Below are 18,698 nucleotides of genomic sequence, written 5' to 3' on the forward strand. Positions count from 1 at the left end.
ACTGTCATATTATCAAGCTGCCATGTGAGGATGGCCTCTTGAAAGTTAATATATTGTCTTTGAAAACTCCTAATACTCCGTTAAATATATCTTTGTGACTCACAAAGCTATCTCTCAAGAAATTAGGTGTATTCCTGAGAGATAGAGTGGGAGAAGATTGTATCGTCACAAACATCTCTTATAGTAGTCGAAGAAGCAAGATTCCTAGATGTATTTGGTGGTCGGACATCTAATGGTAATAGAGTCTCTTGAGCCACCCATGATTGGCGTATGGATAGGGAAAATACAGGATTTCCCGTTCCTACTCCTCTGCTCCCTGCTAGCTCATCTGACGAAAGGGAACGAACTTTGTTTCGTTTCCGGGGGTTATGGATTGGATTCAGTCAGCGTCACGTCATAATAAAAAGGAAGGAGTGACGGTTACCGGCGAACGCTTTCATACTTTGTGAAAGTAATAGAATTATAGAGTTGGAGTGTATATGAACTATAGTCTATGAAGATAGATTAGAAGTATAGTTCAGTGGGAGTTTATCGCACATGTCTTATTGTTTAATAATATTACTTTGTGAAAGTGATAGGATCATGACCATCATACATACGAGCCGAAGCATTACAATCCAAAAAATTGTGACTCAAGAGTAGATTTACTTTAAGGCGCGGGTCTCCTCAAAAGTAAATAGAGCTCCAGAGTACACAAATGCATAAGATTTACATAAAGATGTTGATCAAGACAAATTGTGTTAGGAATTGCCGCATTTCATTTTAATGAAGAATGGCAAATAAAATTCGCTTTTCTAAAATGGGAATTTAGAGAAGGAAGTGTTTGAAACACAAAATCTTAGATGAAGATCTAAGAATCCTAACATATTATGCATAGCTATCTTAAGTGATCACAAGATGGTCTTAAGCTAGCATTAAAGGATTATACTTTTCGTTCATGTGATTATAGTGAATTGTTTCATTCACATGATTGAAGAATCATGATATACATGAAGTTAAGTGGGAGCTATAATTGTTTCTCCATGTCTTATATGTAGATAACATATTACTTATTGAGAATAATATACCAATGATCTCTTCTGGTAAGAGTAATTGGGAAACATGGAAGGGATGCAAAGTATTCTAGATTTTGAATCTATGTGAGAGAAAATTGGCATAGAATTGAGAGTCTTATGAAGATAAGTTCTTTCGTATCTGTTTAACATCAACAAAGTTGAATGGCTTATTCATGATGATGAAAGTGGAATTACTATGATGGAATCATAGTCGTTCACTGAACCCATTAAGTTGTTGATTACATGAAATCGATTACTAATGTTTCCGCCATTAGAGCGATTATGTATGCCAACAGACGCACCTGCTGTGATGTATCATTTGCTAGGTACATTATGAGTCAATAATAAGTTAATTCATATGATGGGCTTGTGAAAGCCTTAAAGTACAATTGATGACTTATACACTTGTTTGGATGATAAACTAAGTTAGGTGTTGAAGGGTTGCACAAACTTTAGTTTCCAAGCTTAAAAGGATTTGATGAAATCTTAAGCAAATGTTATTGACAAAGGAGTAAGAAACTAAGAAATGTGTTTTAGTTTCGCACATTGCAAATTCTACAAAAGGAATCTAAGTAAAATTGTGATAAAATAGTCAACGGAGGGATTAAGAGTGAATCTCTCCACAAATGACTTTATCACAAGTCATGCGATAACAGTGGGAGCTTCTTTCAAGTTAAAGAGCTCGGGTCTAGTATGAAGTCTAGACATATACTTAAAGAAATTCATGTCATTAAGAGATGACATTGATGTCATTAAGAGATGACATTGAATGGAAGGAAATAACAATTAAAAAGGTTGGAATATATGGATATCAGGTATATCCAGTTGCCAAGCTTGTATTGCATTTTAATTAGTGTTTTTATACACTAAAGATTATAGAATATGAAGTAGTAATAGTGTATTGACTATTCATATGTGATGATCACATTTATCGTTTGAGTTTTATTAAACTCACCCGCTACCTTGTCGTATCCGAATGGGTTGTAGAGACAAATTGAACCCCATTAAAGTGAACTGGATTGACATGGTATTCGCCCCTAGTTACTTATATGAGGTGACGTCTCCAAGTGACTAGAGTGTGATGCGATTGATGGCAAGTTCAAGTGTCATAGAGTCATATGGGATGACTAGTCGATCACATAGGCAGACTGTATGGGACAATCTGTCGGGCAGTGACCACTTATAGAGTTCTGGTAATTCATAAAGCCTGGTCGTGGCAAGAGCTACTATAGTTTTCTTATGAGTCAATTCTTTTGACTAGAGACTATTCGCCCAAGTTAGCACAACTTCTGACTAGCTTTGATTTATACTCTACGATTTCTTAAACGAGGTCAAACTGGGTATATTTTGGGTTATGATGGGTGTGGGTGAACGAAGGAATAGGGCGATAGGAATTGTCCACCTTGTCGGGTTTGTTTGAAATCTCAAGGCCACTCGAGGAGTAGTTAACCGGAAATGCGTGGCCACGCTCGGAAGGTATCTATGATTGATAATTCGGTCGACAGTTAATCTCCAAATCGAGAAAACCACTCAAGATATGATCAAATGTAAGTACGACTTCAAGACACCTTGCATTGAGTGGGAGATTGTAATAGGACAAGAGAATTGGTGACGCACACTTGTCGAGGACAAGTGGGAGATTGTTGGGAAATGTGTCCTCAACAATAGTGCGATCACATGATTTAAATATCATAATTAAATCTCAAATTAAGAATACGTGAGGGATGATTCTTTATACTGATGTTGGACCGTCATTAATCGGTAATGATTGGCTAACTAGAGTTTGACATTCTTGTCGTATGACGGTGGTGGTCGATTGATCCCTTTAGGTCACACCTATAGGATGAGGCCCAAGTAGATATTTAATTAATTGTATGCGATACGAATTAATTAATTCCTTAATTGTGGGAGTGCAATTTTGCGTCTTATTTTAATGTGATTAAATAAAGATTAAATTTAGTAATTAAGCGTTAAATTGCTAAATTAGTTGAGGTATTAATATAAGTTTTGAGGTAGAGGTAATTAGTTATTTAAAGTTACAAGAAGTTGTAATTTTAACTAACTAGTAATTTTGGGACCCATTATATGTTGATATAATGGTAGTATACTACTCAAAAAGTGGAGTGTATATTATATTATTAATTGTAATATTTAAGTGTTAAATAATTACATTAATAATTAAATATGTAAGATTGCTAAACATAAGACTTATAAGCATTTGTGGGACAAATGACAAAAGGCAAAAATGGTCCATAAAAGACCAAAATTTCGGCCATAATAAGATGAGCAAAGATGCTCTTTTGTCTTATGTTGTTGTTGGTTATTGTGTGAAAGAGACACTACATACTAGCATTGCATACTACATCTTACACCTACATCCTACAATCTACCAAAAGCAAAAACAAGTGAATAAAACAAGTGGAAAAAGATTCCCTTGTAGCTCAAAAAGGCCACCGGTTTTGGCACCATTTAATGGGCATTTTGGTTGCTCATTTTTCACTTGCTTGTTTTGCTAGTTTTACTTGTCTTTCTCTCTAAAATTCCTCACATGCAAAATTCATTCAAACTCTCAACAAATACTAATATACCAAATCTATTACTAGTAGTAGTAATATAAGAATATTAGTATTATTAAGGTATTGTTTCTACTATATATCTAGTTAATATTAGTAGAGATTTTTGGGATTCATCTTGGGTGCAATTTATTGGAGTGGCTTCTAAACTTGGAGTCTTAGGAGGATCATCCATTATTATTAGCTCAAGAACAAGTGAAGGAAGGTGACCTTACTTGTGCCCAAATTTTCGAACCATTATACAATGTAAGGAACATTGTTTTTCTCATAAATCTTTCATTTTGTTATGCATGCACTAGATCTAAAGAACAAATAATTAACAAGTTAATTAGTTCACTATTAGAGGAGTCTAATAATAGGTATATGAACCTAACACTCTCGACCTTATTGTCGACCATAGAACGGGTCCTAACGAGCTCTCGCTATGGCTAGGTCGGTCTACTAAAACATGCTTAGTCTAATTCATTTTCGTGCCTCTCGACTTATAAAAGTGAATTAACAAATTTAATCAACGATTATGGCCAATAATCAAAGACTAACAAAACAATGCAATCATGTTAAAGAAACAATGAATTGATATTAAAACATCCTATTTTAACAATTACAAATACTACTCATGCATGGCTCCCTTAATCCCTAGACTAGTGAATTACTCATGAATAATGAAAACTAAACTAATGACAAATGATATAATAAAGATGAACATACTAACTACTAAAGTAAATGACAAATGAATAACAAAACAATACTAGAAATAAGATTACCTTAACAATTGGAAATGAACTTGGAAATGAAGAACAAGATAGAGCAAATGGAAATAACTTAAAATGTAATTGTATATAACTTGAACAAAATTGTTTATAACATAAAGGAAATGCTAAACGGAAAGCTAATCTAAACTATACTAAGAACTTGAAATAGTGTGAAAAACATGTAAAAGTTGTGTAGGAGTTCTGTATGAGGTGTGTCGATCAACACCCTTTATATAGGAATAAGGGAGTAACGTAAACGGGCTAGAAGGGGGTAACCCCGATCGGGGACACCACACCCCGATCGGGGTCGTGGTATTTTATGCTTTTTCTCTTAATTCCGTCTTTAATTTCATGAGGAATCCAATGTTGTATGTTAATGCTTCATAATCCTCCGGTTAAATGCTTCAAATGGAATCCTAAGCTTGCATGGACACTTGATCATTTGGACTTTACTTGGGCTTATATTTCATTTCTTTACTTGTGTATCAACCCAAGTTAGTTTCGTGCTCGGGATTTTCCAATTCTTCCCAAAATGCCCCTATGCTTCCCGATACACCTTTGCATGATCAAGACTTGCTCTTATTAGCCTCGTTAACTTGGGTAATTGCTAATTTAACGGGAAAAAGCTACCAAGTGCTTTATTTCCTACAAAATGCAATGAATACAAGAAAAATCGCCTAGAACACGGAATTAGCTCACAAACACATTATTAGAAATGCAATAATCAAATAAACCGAGCTAAAATAGGGGGTTAAAGACTAAAGTATATATAAAATGGACTTATCACTTGCGCAAACCTAAAATAACAGAATCCTCAACCCACTGCCTGCACTTAAGAGGTATATGTAATATAGCAACTGTCATAAAATATCGCGAAGAATAGCGGCGCGGCGATTCATTTTAGGGATGAACAAACATAAGGGTTGACCCGGCCCGACTCGACCCTCAGATCACTTTTGACCCCACCCGCTCGCCCGCATGCAACCCACCTTCTCGTTCTGGGGTCCCCCAAGTGAAGCCCGATTACGGATGGCAGTGTCACCCTTATTCTGTGCATATCCATCCATCTTAAATTAAATGGGTAGGACTAGGAGATGGATAGTGATTTTTTTTTTTTTTTTTTTTGGGAATATAGGGTAGAATATGTATATGGACGAATTAAGAGTGGGATATGGATGATCGTTCATCACCAGGTGGATATCCTGAATTGATATTCCTAAGTAATTTAATCTACATATAAAGTTAGAAAAACCGACACAAGAAAATAATATCCTAACATATTTTAAATTCATGTAATCTATTGTGTTTCAATATGTAGTATATCTATTTATGTTTAATTAATTGGTTTAACTAGTTAAATATTTAAAAAAAAATCATTTTTCGAGTTTTATCGCTTATAAAAATATCCAATGGCTATCCATTTCCTTCACCCGTTTTGTGTTATCATGTGGATATGAATATAGATGGAGGAAAAAAAATATCTAATGGATATGGATATGGATGGATGGAAATTTATTAAATGGATGCTATGGATACGACTTCATTCCATTCGTATCCTGTCCATTAGCATCCCTAATCCCAACTCGTCCCCAACCCGAACCCATCCTAGGCCTGCCCCCGGGCCACTTTTTGCATGGCCTGCTTGTAGCCCGGCCCGACCCACCCTCTATTTTGGGCCGGTTTCGGCCGTAGAGCTGACAAACAATGCCACGACACAAAAACACGACATGAACCCGGCACCAAATTAACGGGTTTGTGTTGAGGTTTAATGACTCATTTATGTAAGTGGTCGACACGAACACAACACGACATTTAATTGGGTTGGTTTCGGGTTGAGCTCTCTAAACACGAACCCGACACGAATTACCTGTTTACTAAATTAAATTAATCCTAATTTTTCTATATCCTCCATCGCATAAATATACTTAAACCTTCAAATATGGATAGGGTACAAAAACACGACACAAACCCCGATACGAAATTAACGGGTTATGGTTGAGCTTGATGATCCATTTACGTAAGTGGATCGAGAGACACAACACGAAATTTAATTGGGTCGGGTTTAGGTTGACGTTTTTGTGACTCATTTACATGTGACACGAACACGAACCCCGACACGATCCATTCTGTTTGCCAGGTTTAATGGGTACCCCAACCTAGCCCGACCCGCCACCTCTCGTTTGATCAGGCCCTAGCTCATACAGTAATGTTGTACACATGGCAAAATATTCCCGAACCCGAAAAACCGATCGAAAATATCTGAATTGATAACTTATCGAACATCCGATATCTGTAACCTGAATAGTACCCGGAACCTGACTCAATCCGAATCGAACTCAAAGGAACTGAATTCAGTAATAACCGAATGATACCCCAAACCTGAATATATCCAACTCGATAATAATTGAATCGATAAATCCGAATTATAAAAGTTATTTTCTAAAAAAACTACATATTTTAGGTGTTCTTCATTAATTTTTTATTTATTAATGATTTATGAATTATTGTATTCAAATGGAAAAGTATAAGGTGCATTTAAGCTAATTTTTTTAGCTTTATCTCAAGAAAATTATGATATGAAATTAAATTGAACTGATGTTGACCCGGTCTGAACCACACATCCACACCTGACTCGAAATAACACAATCCGATTAAAATGGCTGAACGAAATGAACCCAATCGAATTCGAACTAAACATAAACTTAGGTCAGCCCGATGGAAACTGAACTGATTTTATCCGATCCGAAATCGAACTGAATTAACCCGTTTGCTAGGTCTAGTACTCTAGTTGCAATGGCTTCATAAGTTATGCTTCTTTCACACGTTACATTTGAGAATTGCGGCATTTGTGTAGTCCCGTCGCTTCAAAATTCAGACGAGAGTGCCGCATTGCCAATTTTGTGATTTACAATATACAATATGGTGACAGTTCACATAAACTTATATATACTTCCGCTTTTCTATCCTCCAGATTTTTTCGCAATACTCTATTTACCGGTTTACTACAATGGTTAGTTATTGACTTGTTGCTTAGTTTGTTATTATATGAATACTCCTCCGTCCCGATCATTTGTTTATTTTTTTAAATTCTTAATTATCGAAACGGAGGGAGTATAGTTTTGACGATGTTATTGAATTATGGATGTATTATTTATATGCTTGACTACTTGCAATTTGCGGCGGTCGGATTTTATGAAGTGTTCAATTCATGATATATTAATAGATAATGTCGTTTTAATTTGATGTTAGGGTTTCGATAGTATTCAGTTCTATTGAATTTCCCTATTATTTGCGGAAATGTAATTTTTGATTAGTTTTTCTAGTTCTTGGAAACTCGTATGTAATGTTTGTGATTGCGTTATAATAGGGAAATTTCCGTCAATTGGAAGAATTAGTAGGGTGATTATACTGTTATAGAGATAACACTGGAAATTCATAATAATGAGGCTTATGCCTTAACCAATCAAGCACGCGTGATAATGTATGTAATTTTAGCTGATTTGCGGAGTATAGCTTAGTGCTCGTAATATTCGATTGCCAGAATGTAAATACCAACATTATCTCAACACTACAAGGTCTCCACTCTCCCACAGATATTTGGGAGGTGAAGAGGGGGGAGGTGTTTCAGAAGAATACAGCCTTAACCTTATGTTAGCAACATAGAGATCTCGTCTATGACGCCAAATGGAAATTATGCCAAGAATTATGTTGCGTGACTGTTACTTCTCAGTTCAAAAAAGCGCAATCAGTTTAGTGTGTCATTTTGGTTTGTTCTATCATTATCTCGAACCAAAGAATAATGAGTCTGACTCCATTGGAAATGTAAATAAATGCAAAAATAAGTATTTACATGGAGTATTCATCTATATACAAGTACACAAGTAGAGCATATTAGTTACTTAATCTATACGGAGTACAAGTAAATCAACTACCCTAGGATTTGATTGCAGATTACGCATTATGATTTTATTCTACTGTGAATTGTTATGTTCTTGATCGTAGTTACGATCATGACTGTTATGTGGGCGAGGTACAATCATCATGATTATGATTTTGGACTATGTTGTGGTTTTTTTCATTCATTGTACTTCTGTTGCTTCCATTTCCAGTTGATGCAAAGTCTCATTATTGTCTGGTTATGCATTTTGATGGAATGTAATAAAACGGTTCATTAATCTAGTTGCACCTCTTTTTATTGTAAACTACGAGTAGCTGTTTGTTAATGTAGATTTTGATACAATTTTAAGGTATGGGTTGTTTGGAAGTAGTCTCTTTGTGTTGTTAAAGTAAGTTAAGGCTGCATACATCTGACTCCCCCAAACTCGGCATTTGCAGGAATCCTTGAGGTATTGGGGTACTGTTGTTAAATCGTGCCTGTGTAAACAGTTCTCATGGATGGGATTGGGCTTTAGTTGCTTTGTACCAGTGTTACTCAGGAGACATGTTAAAGAGCTACATGTAATTTGAAGAACACAGAAGCCACCAGCTTACTTAACTTTACTGAGCAATTGAGCATTGTTGCTTTCTTGCTTGTGGGTTACATTTAGTACTGTTCTGTAGAGAGGACAATCAAGATGGTCTAACATCACTATAACTTAAAATGACCCGTGTTTGGGAAAAAAATATTTCTGCAGTTGTTTTGTACTAGCCTGTTTCACAGTTCCTTGACCTCTTGTATTTGGTGGCTACTAGCTAGTTATGTTTGTACCGTTGATGAGAGAAGATCTCCTTATAAATGTCCTCTGTTCCATTACTCAACGGTTACTTTCTTAAGGAACCTTCGGTTTTAGTTAATTTTATGCATGTGTAGTAATTTGTCCACTGCATGTTTGGGGTTGCTAATTTATTACCAGTATGTATTTTCACCATATCAACTTGGGTATCTGCTGTATATGAGTGTTGGAGTGTACTTGTGCTACTGCAGTTTGATCTCAGCTATCACTTTCCATGTGTGAACTGTGAAGCAGTTTTTCAATTAGAGTCAAACCTTGTTTCTGAATTAGCAGAGTCGGCTGAGGTAGTTTCTTCGTATTGAAATATCTTTGGAAGCTTTGTTGGTTACATTAAAGGGTGTGGCTTCAAGATTTTTGGTCTATTCCTTGTTTAATTCATTTACTTTTGGTCTATGGTTCAGATCTTCTTACCTCCATATGATTATTGACAAAGCTTATAAGCAATCTACTCAAATTAAGCTCAATTAAGCGTATGATGGGATTGTGATGATGAGCTATATTTTGCATGAACATTTTTATCCTTCTACATGCTGAAGCTGAATTATTGAGGAGCTATAGATATTAGACAAGCTTTAAGCTTGTGTATGATTTTTACATGATTTATTATGCTTAGTGAAGGTGTGGAGCTAGGTGGGTGAAAGCTATTTTCCTTAATTTAACGTTGTTTCAGTTGATCAGGCGAAGGATCAAAGATACAAAGGAAGGAATTACGGTAAAAGAGCCCACAATCGGTTGGCTGTTTACTATGTTTAATACAAAGTTCAAATAGATGATAAAGGGATCTAGCTGATGTAGGCCAGCTGAATTGCAGAAATTGGCAAAGCCATTTTCATGTCAGGTTCCGTTTTTTTCCCTCTAGTTTATGTGTATTGCTTGATTATATGCTCCAATTAATTATACATCTTCTGTTGCATGTAATAAGAGCTGCAACAGAATATTATACTTCAGCCTTACTAGGTGAAAATTGTCCACAATGTGATTCACCTTCACAACTGGATGATTATCCTCAAGGAGGTGGGTTTTCCTGTTGTAATAAATGTTTCTACTTCATACCCATCTAGTATTAACTTGTTTAGAAGCTCTCACAGTCAGATTTGTTTCTCCTTCTTTCAAGAATTGTATTAATTGATTGAAGATTGTGTAGTTCACTTGACCTGTAAGCTCAGTAAGGCAAATGGCACAAGATTATCATTTCTTTTTCAATGGTTGAAGAGGATGCAAGTGACTTCTCTTATTGACACTGCAGTCGCATGAGAACACCCTAGAATCATTTTTGTTATCATAAAGGAACTCTACAAACTTGATGACAACAAACATGGATTTAGTAAGATGTTTTGGGATGGAGTAGGTGCTGAAGACCTGTCTAAAAAATGATGAAAATTAAACGTAAATTGGCTATTGTTGAGTATCATACGTAGTTTATTTAGCGGAAGGCATAAGTGCACAACTCATGTTAGAGGCATTTTGCTGCTAAGCTGATGATATTATAGGACATGCAAACCTCTTTTATGTTTTTGCTGGCAGGTTGGCCAAAAATATTGAATTTTTAAGCTTGCCAATTTGAGATTATTTGCCATTTTAACTTATCAAAAGGTTTGTATGCAAAGCTAATTGTTGCAATGTAGTGGTATACATTCATAAGGATTAATTTTCTTTTGAGTAATTGCCCCAATTATCTGTATATGTAAAATATCCAAAACTGGACATTGAATAGAAATTAGGTCCGAAATTTACGAAGTTGCTGTTGACCTGAACTCTTGAAGCGAGCCTTGAGGATAGGTGGTAACAAATGATGTAGGTTGTTGCTGATACAGCGGATCTGACTTCAAAACATGTTTGTTTATGTGTCTTAGTCATATCCATAAATATGTTCTGTCATTGATGCTGGATTGCACAGCGAGTTGGCATTGTTTTTCACTATTTATATAGCTCTGCAATATCTTATTAGTTTCTGCTTATGTTATGGTGTTGACCTGCACGTTTTGCAAATCAGTAGAGGAATTGGTCCTAACCAAGGTATATTCATTCTTGTGAATTAAAGTCAAATGTTTGTTATTCCATTATATGATAGCCTGATGCATTCATTTACCACCTTAATTACTGCTTGACAGAATTACTTTATTGAGTGCTCCATTAGAGTTTTATGACAGATGCTAAATATTTATCCTACTGCTGTGCATTTACTGCTCTGAGCGTCCAGGTACCAAAATTGGCCAGTATGGTATTTTCGTCAGTTCTTCTCAATATTACATATTTGTAAAAGTATATCAGAGAGTAGGCATGACATAACCGACCCTACTTCGAATGACTTGATGACCTGACTCGAATAACACACATTTAAGTTGTAACAGATCCAAACCTGACCCGTGCATAATACGCTCCAAGCGACCCATACCCGATGTAAATGACCTGTTTACCAGTCTTGCTAAGAGCAGAACCATGCATGTTCCCGAGTCTTAACCCTTACTAGCGAGTTAAGCGTAAAGTAGATTTAATGCAACATACGATGTACTTCTTGTCCTATCTGTATGCCTTGCCATTATTAATCCCTCTTGGATTTGACAGTTGATGAAAGCTCTAAAATTTAATATTATCTTATTATGTCATTTCGGTCAGGGAAACGGAATGTCATTTTCTGGTGAACAAATCAAGACTTTGGATGCTAGTCTGTGCTTGCTGTTAGGTGATGATGATCGCGGTTGGATGGTAAAATAAGGACCTCTCTTCCCATGACTTTTTTTTTTTTAATTGTTTTCAGACCATAATATGCATTGCAAACTCGGCTTCAAGACTTTAAACCTCAAATACATGTTTTGATATAAAAAAGTTGAGCTATATTCTATTACGTGTTGTTGGTAGATATGGACTCTAGAAACGTGGTATAGACTACACTATATATTTTCATTTTTCTCCTCTTTGATTAGTTTAATGATTTCGTCATTAAGCACATCATTTTCTTTTGGTAGTTGCACACATAGTAAACTGATTTAATCTTCAGTTGAAAAACAGCAATACTTTTAGGTTTGGTGTGTAGATGAAAATGGTAAGAAATATGACTGTAAATGTTTGACTAAAGGAGCATAAAAACTAACACATGGATATGCTTGGAGATTGCATGACTATAGTCCTGTCCTTGGCCTGGAATCTGTACTAGCTTGATTATACTGCATTAGTGTTTACACATCAAGGACTCAAGGCGAGTCTCTTTCGTCCTACCGAAACTGTTGAAACTGCAGTTCGTGTGCATGGTTGTACACACTTCCTGCTAAGTATACACTCAAAATTGTGATACAGAATCATTCTGTACACCCATGTCTCTTTCTTCTTTCTTGTGAATGGAACTACGTTTTTATTGATCAAGCACTTTAATTAAGTTCACTTTTAGCAGTTAGCTAGCATAGTACTTGAAGTTCGTCGATCTCTCTCAAGAGACGATCTCACATGTGATGTGTGAGACAAGGTCATTAACAAGTTAGTTAAACCCGTAATTATTTTTGATAATTAGTGTGTGACAAGAATAATTTGTGTTAGTCCGTTTCTTGAAAGTATTTGCGTTCATCTGATAGTACGTGTAGCCTGAGTTGGAAATATATTTGCATTAGTACAAAAAAAATACTCCCTCCGTCTCCTTCATTTGTTTACCTTTTTATTCTTTATGAGAAGTATTTTATCAAAGGTAAACAAATGATTAGGATGAATAGTCGAATATTAGATGATAAATTTTCCCTGGTATTTGTCTCTAATTTCCAATTAATTCTATTCTCCTAGATTTACGAGGACCCAACACTAAAATGGTGGGGATATGAAGACAAGCAAGGAGATCTTCATTTTGTTTTAAAAAAATGGATTTCCAAAATTGTAGAGATCCTTGTTCTTCCCCACGACCAGGTCCCCTATCTTTTCTCTGTCCCATCAACCAAATGCCCAAACAAAAACTTTTTGCTGATGGAAATCAATTTTACTATTGAAAAAAGGGAAAAAAAAACTAAACCAAATAAAATGTTAAAAAAATATACTCCCTCCTATTCTATATTTTCTTCCCTATTTCCTTATTCGGTTATTCAAGTTTTCTTCCCTATTTCCTTTTTTGGGATGATTTGTGTGGTCCAAATTCAATGACATGTGAGATAGTGTGTTTTGTGTGGTCCAAATTCACATTATTATTTCTTGTGTAAAAATGAAAGGGGAAGAAAATATAGAATAGGAGGAAGTATTTCATAAAAAAAAGGGAATATATTTTCTTTCCCCCCTCTTGTTCAACATTATTTAAATTAAATATATTTGGTAGTATTTCTTTAAAATCCTGTGCATTATTACCTCCTCTCTCCATTACATTTTTGTTTACATAGTTTTTTTCATAATTGAGAAAACATAAAATACGTGCATGAAGTAAGGATTTTGGCATTCTCCTGCAGCCACTAATTAGGGACTTTCTAGCCCTTTTTTTTAATGAAATGACATGATGATCAACCCTACATTTTAAGGGAGGCTTAATATTAATCCCTCCTTTTTCCATTTTCAATCATCTAGTTACCTTTTCCATCTTTCTCCCTTTTTTTTCCGGTGCGTTTGCGTGCATGGATGCTCAAACTTGTTGATATATTTGTGGGGGTAGTTTAAGGAGGGAATTTGAAGATGAGCAGTGTTTCATCCCCGGAAAAGAAATCAGGATGTGGGCTTTTGAATGCTGTTTTCGGAACAAAAAAGTTTTGGCCTCGAAGAACCACGTCTACAGGTTCCATCCCTACCCAAAATGGGAGCATTAACAGTATTGAAAGTACAATGAAAATTCCCAGTGCCGGCCATAATTCCAAAAATAGAAGGGGCAGTTTTGATGACTTGGAAGCTAACAACCCTGGTGCCTTAAAACCCCAACCTAAGGCCCCTCTTGCAAAAGAACATCAACAATATCAGAAAAGTCATGGAAGAAAGCTGTTGGCGAATGACACAAGTATGGTCCCGGCAGCTTCAAGGAACAATGGTGTAAGGCAAATCCAGGTTCAAAGTCAAGGTCAAAATACAAGAAAGATGGTCCCTAAGGAATCAATGGGAATCTCTGGGGAATTAGAGATGATGCTAGCTGAGAATCAAAGGAATCGAGGAGGGGCTAATCTTGTCCGGGTTTCTTCTGGGAATGTGATGGTCCATAGCAATTTAGGAAACTTAAGGCAGTGTGGAGGAACGGCTTATACGTATACAAAACCCGCGTCTAGTAATAACAGGCAAGAGTATGAGGTGGGCAATAAGCATGATCAATCAAGGTATGGGGTGGGAAATATAGTGAATAAGAAACCGCAGCAAAATGGAGGCAGTAAGGCAATTGAACGTAAATCAAATTCACTATGCAGAGCATTGTCCTGTAGGATGGACCCTGAGGAATTGAAGATATTGGGAAATGAGGATTATAAGAATGGAAGGTTTGCAGAAGCCTTGGCATTGTATGAACGGGCCATTGATTTGGACCCATCCCAGGCTTCCTATCGGAGTAATAAGAGCGCGGCTTTGACTGCTCTTGGGCGATTGCTTGAGGCTGTTTTCGAGTGTAGAGAAGCCATCTCCATTGATCCTCATTACCATAGGGCTCATCACCGTTTGGCAAATCTTTATCTTAGGTACCATGTCAATTTTCAATTTCATGAACTTCTTGTTTTTTGTTTAAAAAGAGGCATCATGTCAACACAATAAATGACTTACGTTCACAGGCACTCAAAGACTCAACCACTAGGCCAAAACCTCAACGTTTTTTCACAGTTTGACCTATACATGAATGAATTTTGGTCTTTTACTTATTGTTGGTAATTTTTTATGGATGCTTGTTAGATTAGGAGAAGCAGAGAAGGCGGTATATCATTTCAAACAAGCAGGTCCAGAAGCAGATCCAGACACGACAGCTAAAGCGAAAGCTGTTTTAGGCCACCTGAAGAAATGTGATGATGCAAAGAGGCTAAAAGATTGGCACACAGTTCTCAGGGAATCTGGTAAGGCCGTAGCTGCTGGAGCGGATTCTTCACCTATGGTATGTCCCTTCTATCCTTAATCCTTAATACTACGTACCATATTCGTCCTGAATTTTTATGTTTTTTACTCTGCATTAATCCTTTTATAATTTTACTTTTATGTCCAATGTTTTATTTCAAGTACATAGCAAAGTAACAATGTTGTTTTATTCACTCCACACAGATTTCTGCACTGCAAGCTGAGGCATATTTGAAGCTCCACCGGTATCAAGATGCTGATATCACATTAACAAATGGTCCAAATTTTGACGTCGATCAATGTACAAAATTCTTTGGCCCGGCTGGGAATGCCAGTTTTTTGGTGATCAAGGCTCAGGTTGACATGGCTGCAGGAAGGTTGGTATATTTTCTTTGTTTATTACCTTTCCATATCTGGCATTATCTTTGTTGTTGTATGTTGGTTTCCCTCTTGGGACAAAAGTAAAAGGCGATACTAAAAAAATGTAGAACAGAACAAAATCTGATTGGCCAAAAAGGTCACCTTATTGATTAGTAGCTATAATGATAAATCATGATTATGCTAGTCACGTATTTGTTGACAGCTCAAGATGCTTAATTGTAGATTAAGATAAGCATAAAGTCCATACTAGTCAGTAATTACCCCAACAAATCACCTATTCAGTACTAACAAATGTCTAATATGATCTTTTCATGTGTGATTTGGTCTTTTTGTTTGGTCCACTTTCGAACTTGTCAAACAAGAAAAGTGTCCTTGTCCGATTCACTGTCAATTACAAATAAAGGTTTCATTCCTAGCAAATATCATTTCTGAAAACTTGCTATTTTACTAAGTATGATAAATGTTGGTGATACTTTTATCGGGATTGGAGTTCTAACCGTGGTGGTATCAGTATTAGCACAAGCCCTCATTGATTTCAAATATATGAATAAAATAAAATAGTGATGGTTTGAAAAATATGTTTTCACTAAAGGATGGGGAATGATAACGCCAAAGGGTAAATTGCCTACGCCACTCGTTTTGTGAGTGAATTAATTAATCGGTTTACCTGAGTGGCGTTATGGCCACCCTAAAAGTTTGGACTTGGACAACATGCTACAGTGTTTACTGTTTAATGACTTTTAAGCCTGAAAGGTTCCTGTAATCAAGCATAACTCGCCTAAAAATCTGTGGTGGTTTAGAATTTGAATGAACTTTACTTTCTCTCAGTAAGTTGGCTGTTATTCCTTCTCAAACAAGACACTTTTTTTGTTGACAAAATCTCAAACGAGACTTGTACATAGATAAGTTTCCAGCGACAGTCTTACATTATTTAGGTCATATCGTGATCAACTGATCATGTTAGTCGCCGTACTAATAGCTAGCCATGAACGGAAGTATTTCAAAATACTGATCTAAAATAAACTCGGTAAAGAAAAACTATTGCGGATATTGTTACAACTCTCAAACTCATGGACTACAAAAGTAATTTTATACTCCATAAGTCCATATGATTATGAGGAGCTATAAAAAAGAATTGATTTGAAATTAGGCATTGTAGTGGTTTTGAGGAGGATGAATGGTGTTTGAAGGTTTGACGATGCAATGGAAGCAGTACAACAAGCAGGTAGATTAGACTCATCTAACAGGGATTTAGGCGTTGTCACACGAAGGGCTCGGGCTGTGTCAGCTGCCCGATCCCACGGGAATGACCTCTTCAAAGAAGCACGATTCTCAGAAGCTTGTGTGGCCTATGGCCAAGGGCTTGAACATGAACCCTACAACTCTGTCTTACTATGCAACCGAGCTGCATGCCGTATCAAGCTTAGCCAGTTTGAGAAAGCAATCGAGGACTGCAACGCTGCACTCAATGTCCGCCCCTCATACTCCAAAGCCAGACTAAGAAGAGCAGATTGTAATGCGAAGGTATGTTGTTTTCAGATCGTAGTGTAGTTGAGTCTTCGATTGACTCATTTTGTGACTTTCGACCAGTAAACCAAGGAGGAAAGAATGAATCTTACATATTCTCTTAAAGATTTTGGATCTGTGATAAATGTTGAGAGTTTGAGCAGCACCTCTAAAATACGTAAGATAATTTTGTTGATGTTAAGACTCATGCAGCCCTGCTGAGTCGTAGGTACAAGGTTAGTCTTAGGGCTGTTTTGATACTTAGGATTCGCATTTTTTTCCCTTTGTTTTTATAGTTACGAAAATGGGAAGCTGCAGCAAGAGATTACGAAGTCCTGTTGCAAGAGTCACCAGGAGATGAGGACGTGGCAAAAGCATTGTTCGAAGCCCAAATGATCGTGAAGAAGCAGCGTGGAGAAGAGGAGTCAACTATGAGATATGGGGATCTTGGTGTAGTTAAAGCCGAAAGCAGCGAACACTTTAAAAACTTGACATCCTGGCCTGGTAATTCGATATTCTAGAATGATATTTTCCTCAATAGGGGTTAGGCATCCTTAATTAGAATTGAGTTCAAGATTGAGTCTTAGCTTCAGAAATTTATTCATACTTCTGTAATATATGCAACATCCTCATACAAGTTTTGAATGGGAACTACGGAGAAAGAAAGTGAATCCCACATAATCTCTGAGGGACGAACTAAACAATGTAGTGGGTTGAGTCTAATATACTTATTTCGAGTCTGAAGGAGATAGTCTTAATTTTTGTCTTATGTTGCTGGTTTGAACAGGTTTGTCAGTGGCTTGGTTCCTTAAGAAGCCAGGCGATAAAAGAACGCAGAAGTTTATGGAACAACTTAGCAAGAAATATCTAACTGTGAAATTTCTCAAGGTTGGATTTCCAACTTTAATTATTAGGCATGTTGCTAGTAATACCAACAACAGATTGTGAAGTAGTAGTCATTCGATACAAGTTTTGCTCATATTTCTTTATGGGTCAGTCAAAACAGTCTATATCATTAATATATGGTGTTAAGGGTGTTGACACCCGACTCCACTTACCCCTGCCATTGATTGGAGTCTACAAGACATTGTGAGATAAATTGTTATTCTTCGTGTTTACTTTAATAAATCGAATACTGATAATCACAACGTCTTCAGGTTGAGGTTGACGATAACCAGAGCTTGATGAAATCCGAGAGCATTAGCTCAGTGCCGGTGTTCAAAGTATACAAAAGTGGCCGAAATGTACAAAATGTTCAAGGAGAAGACTTCGAGTCACTTGAGTCCTCCATCAAAGATTACATAAGCTAGCATTCCCAGAAAAATCTATTGACGAACATGGACCTCCCCATTTATTCATGGGCTTGTTGCCATGCCATAGAGATAGAGGGCATTGTGACGATAAGGGGCAATATGGCAAATATTTTCGATTTTAACGAAGATGCCGGTATGACTTTCTTTCTGAGTGTATAACTGTGGAAAAGAACCCTCCATTCATATCACTGCAAATCTACAATGTGAATTATATCATCATTTCTTGTAAAAAGGTTAGCTTGGTGGGTTTTTTTTTTGTTTTATCTTTTTGTTAGCTCATTCAACTGAAATTCGGATTGATCGATTCAAACTAATGAAGAAAAACATTGTTGTTTCTTGAGTATTCTTTCACACACTATGAAAGGACTTTTATGTTCCTTTTCATCTTGAACTTTCGTCTCAATCAGTT

The 18,698-nt window shown here is 36.4% G+C and overlaps 1 protein-coding gene across 3 annotated transcripts; it reads left to right on the forward strand.

The window, feature by feature from the left end:
• Positions 1-7,190: 7,190 nt before the first annotated feature.
• On the forward strand, positions 7,191-18,632 carry LOC141623250 (TPR repeat-containing thioredoxin TTL4-like). Of its 3 annotated transcripts, none has more exons than XM_074439336.1 (10): positions 7,192-7,390; positions 8,716-11,313; positions 11,730-11,819; positions 12,882-14,725; positions 14,934-15,129; positions 15,294-15,466; positions 16,661-16,994; positions 17,273-17,480; positions 17,764-17,864; positions 18,134-18,632. In XM_074439336.1, the coding sequence occupies exons 4-10, from the start codon at positions 13,749-13,751 to the stop codon at positions 18,284-18,286; spliced, it is 2,142 nt and encodes a 713-aa protein (XP_074295437.1). In that variant the 5' UTR covers positions 7,192-7,390; positions 8,716-11,313; positions 11,730-11,819; positions 12,882-13,748; the 3' UTR covers positions 18,287-18,632. The 3 variants fall into 3 exon arrangements, with proteins under 3 accessions (XP_074295439.1, XP_074295437.1, XP_074295438.1); XM_074439337.1 differs by having other exon boundaries at positions 8,716-9,951; XM_074439338.1 differs by having other exon boundaries at positions 7,191-7,390; positions 8,716-11,819; positions 13,729-14,725.
• Positions 18,633-18,698: the final 66 nt, after the last annotated feature.

The sequence above is a fragment of the Silene latifolia genome, chromosome X (genome assembly GCF_048544455.1).
Source record: "Silene latifolia isolate original U9 population chromosome X, ASM4854445v1, whole genome shotgun sequence".
Taxonomy (NCBI): Eukaryota; Viridiplantae; Streptophyta; class Magnoliopsida; order Caryophyllales; family Caryophyllaceae; genus Silene; species Silene latifolia.

Excerpts from the sequence above, each read along its gene's own strand:
- LOC141623250 (XM_074439338.1), top strand. The coding sequence starts at position 13,749 with ATGAGCAGTGTTTCATCCCCGGAAAAGAAATCAGGATGTGGGCTTTTG. Across the intron at positions 15,130-15,293 it reads GAGCGGATTCTTCACCTATG|ATTTCTGCACTGCAAGCTGA; the intron begins GTATGTCCCTTC and ends CACTCCACACAG. Across the intron at positions 16,995-17,272 it reads GAGCAGATTGTAATGCGAAG|TTACGAAAATGGGAAGCTGC; the intron begins GTATGTTGTTTT and ends TTGTTTTTATAG.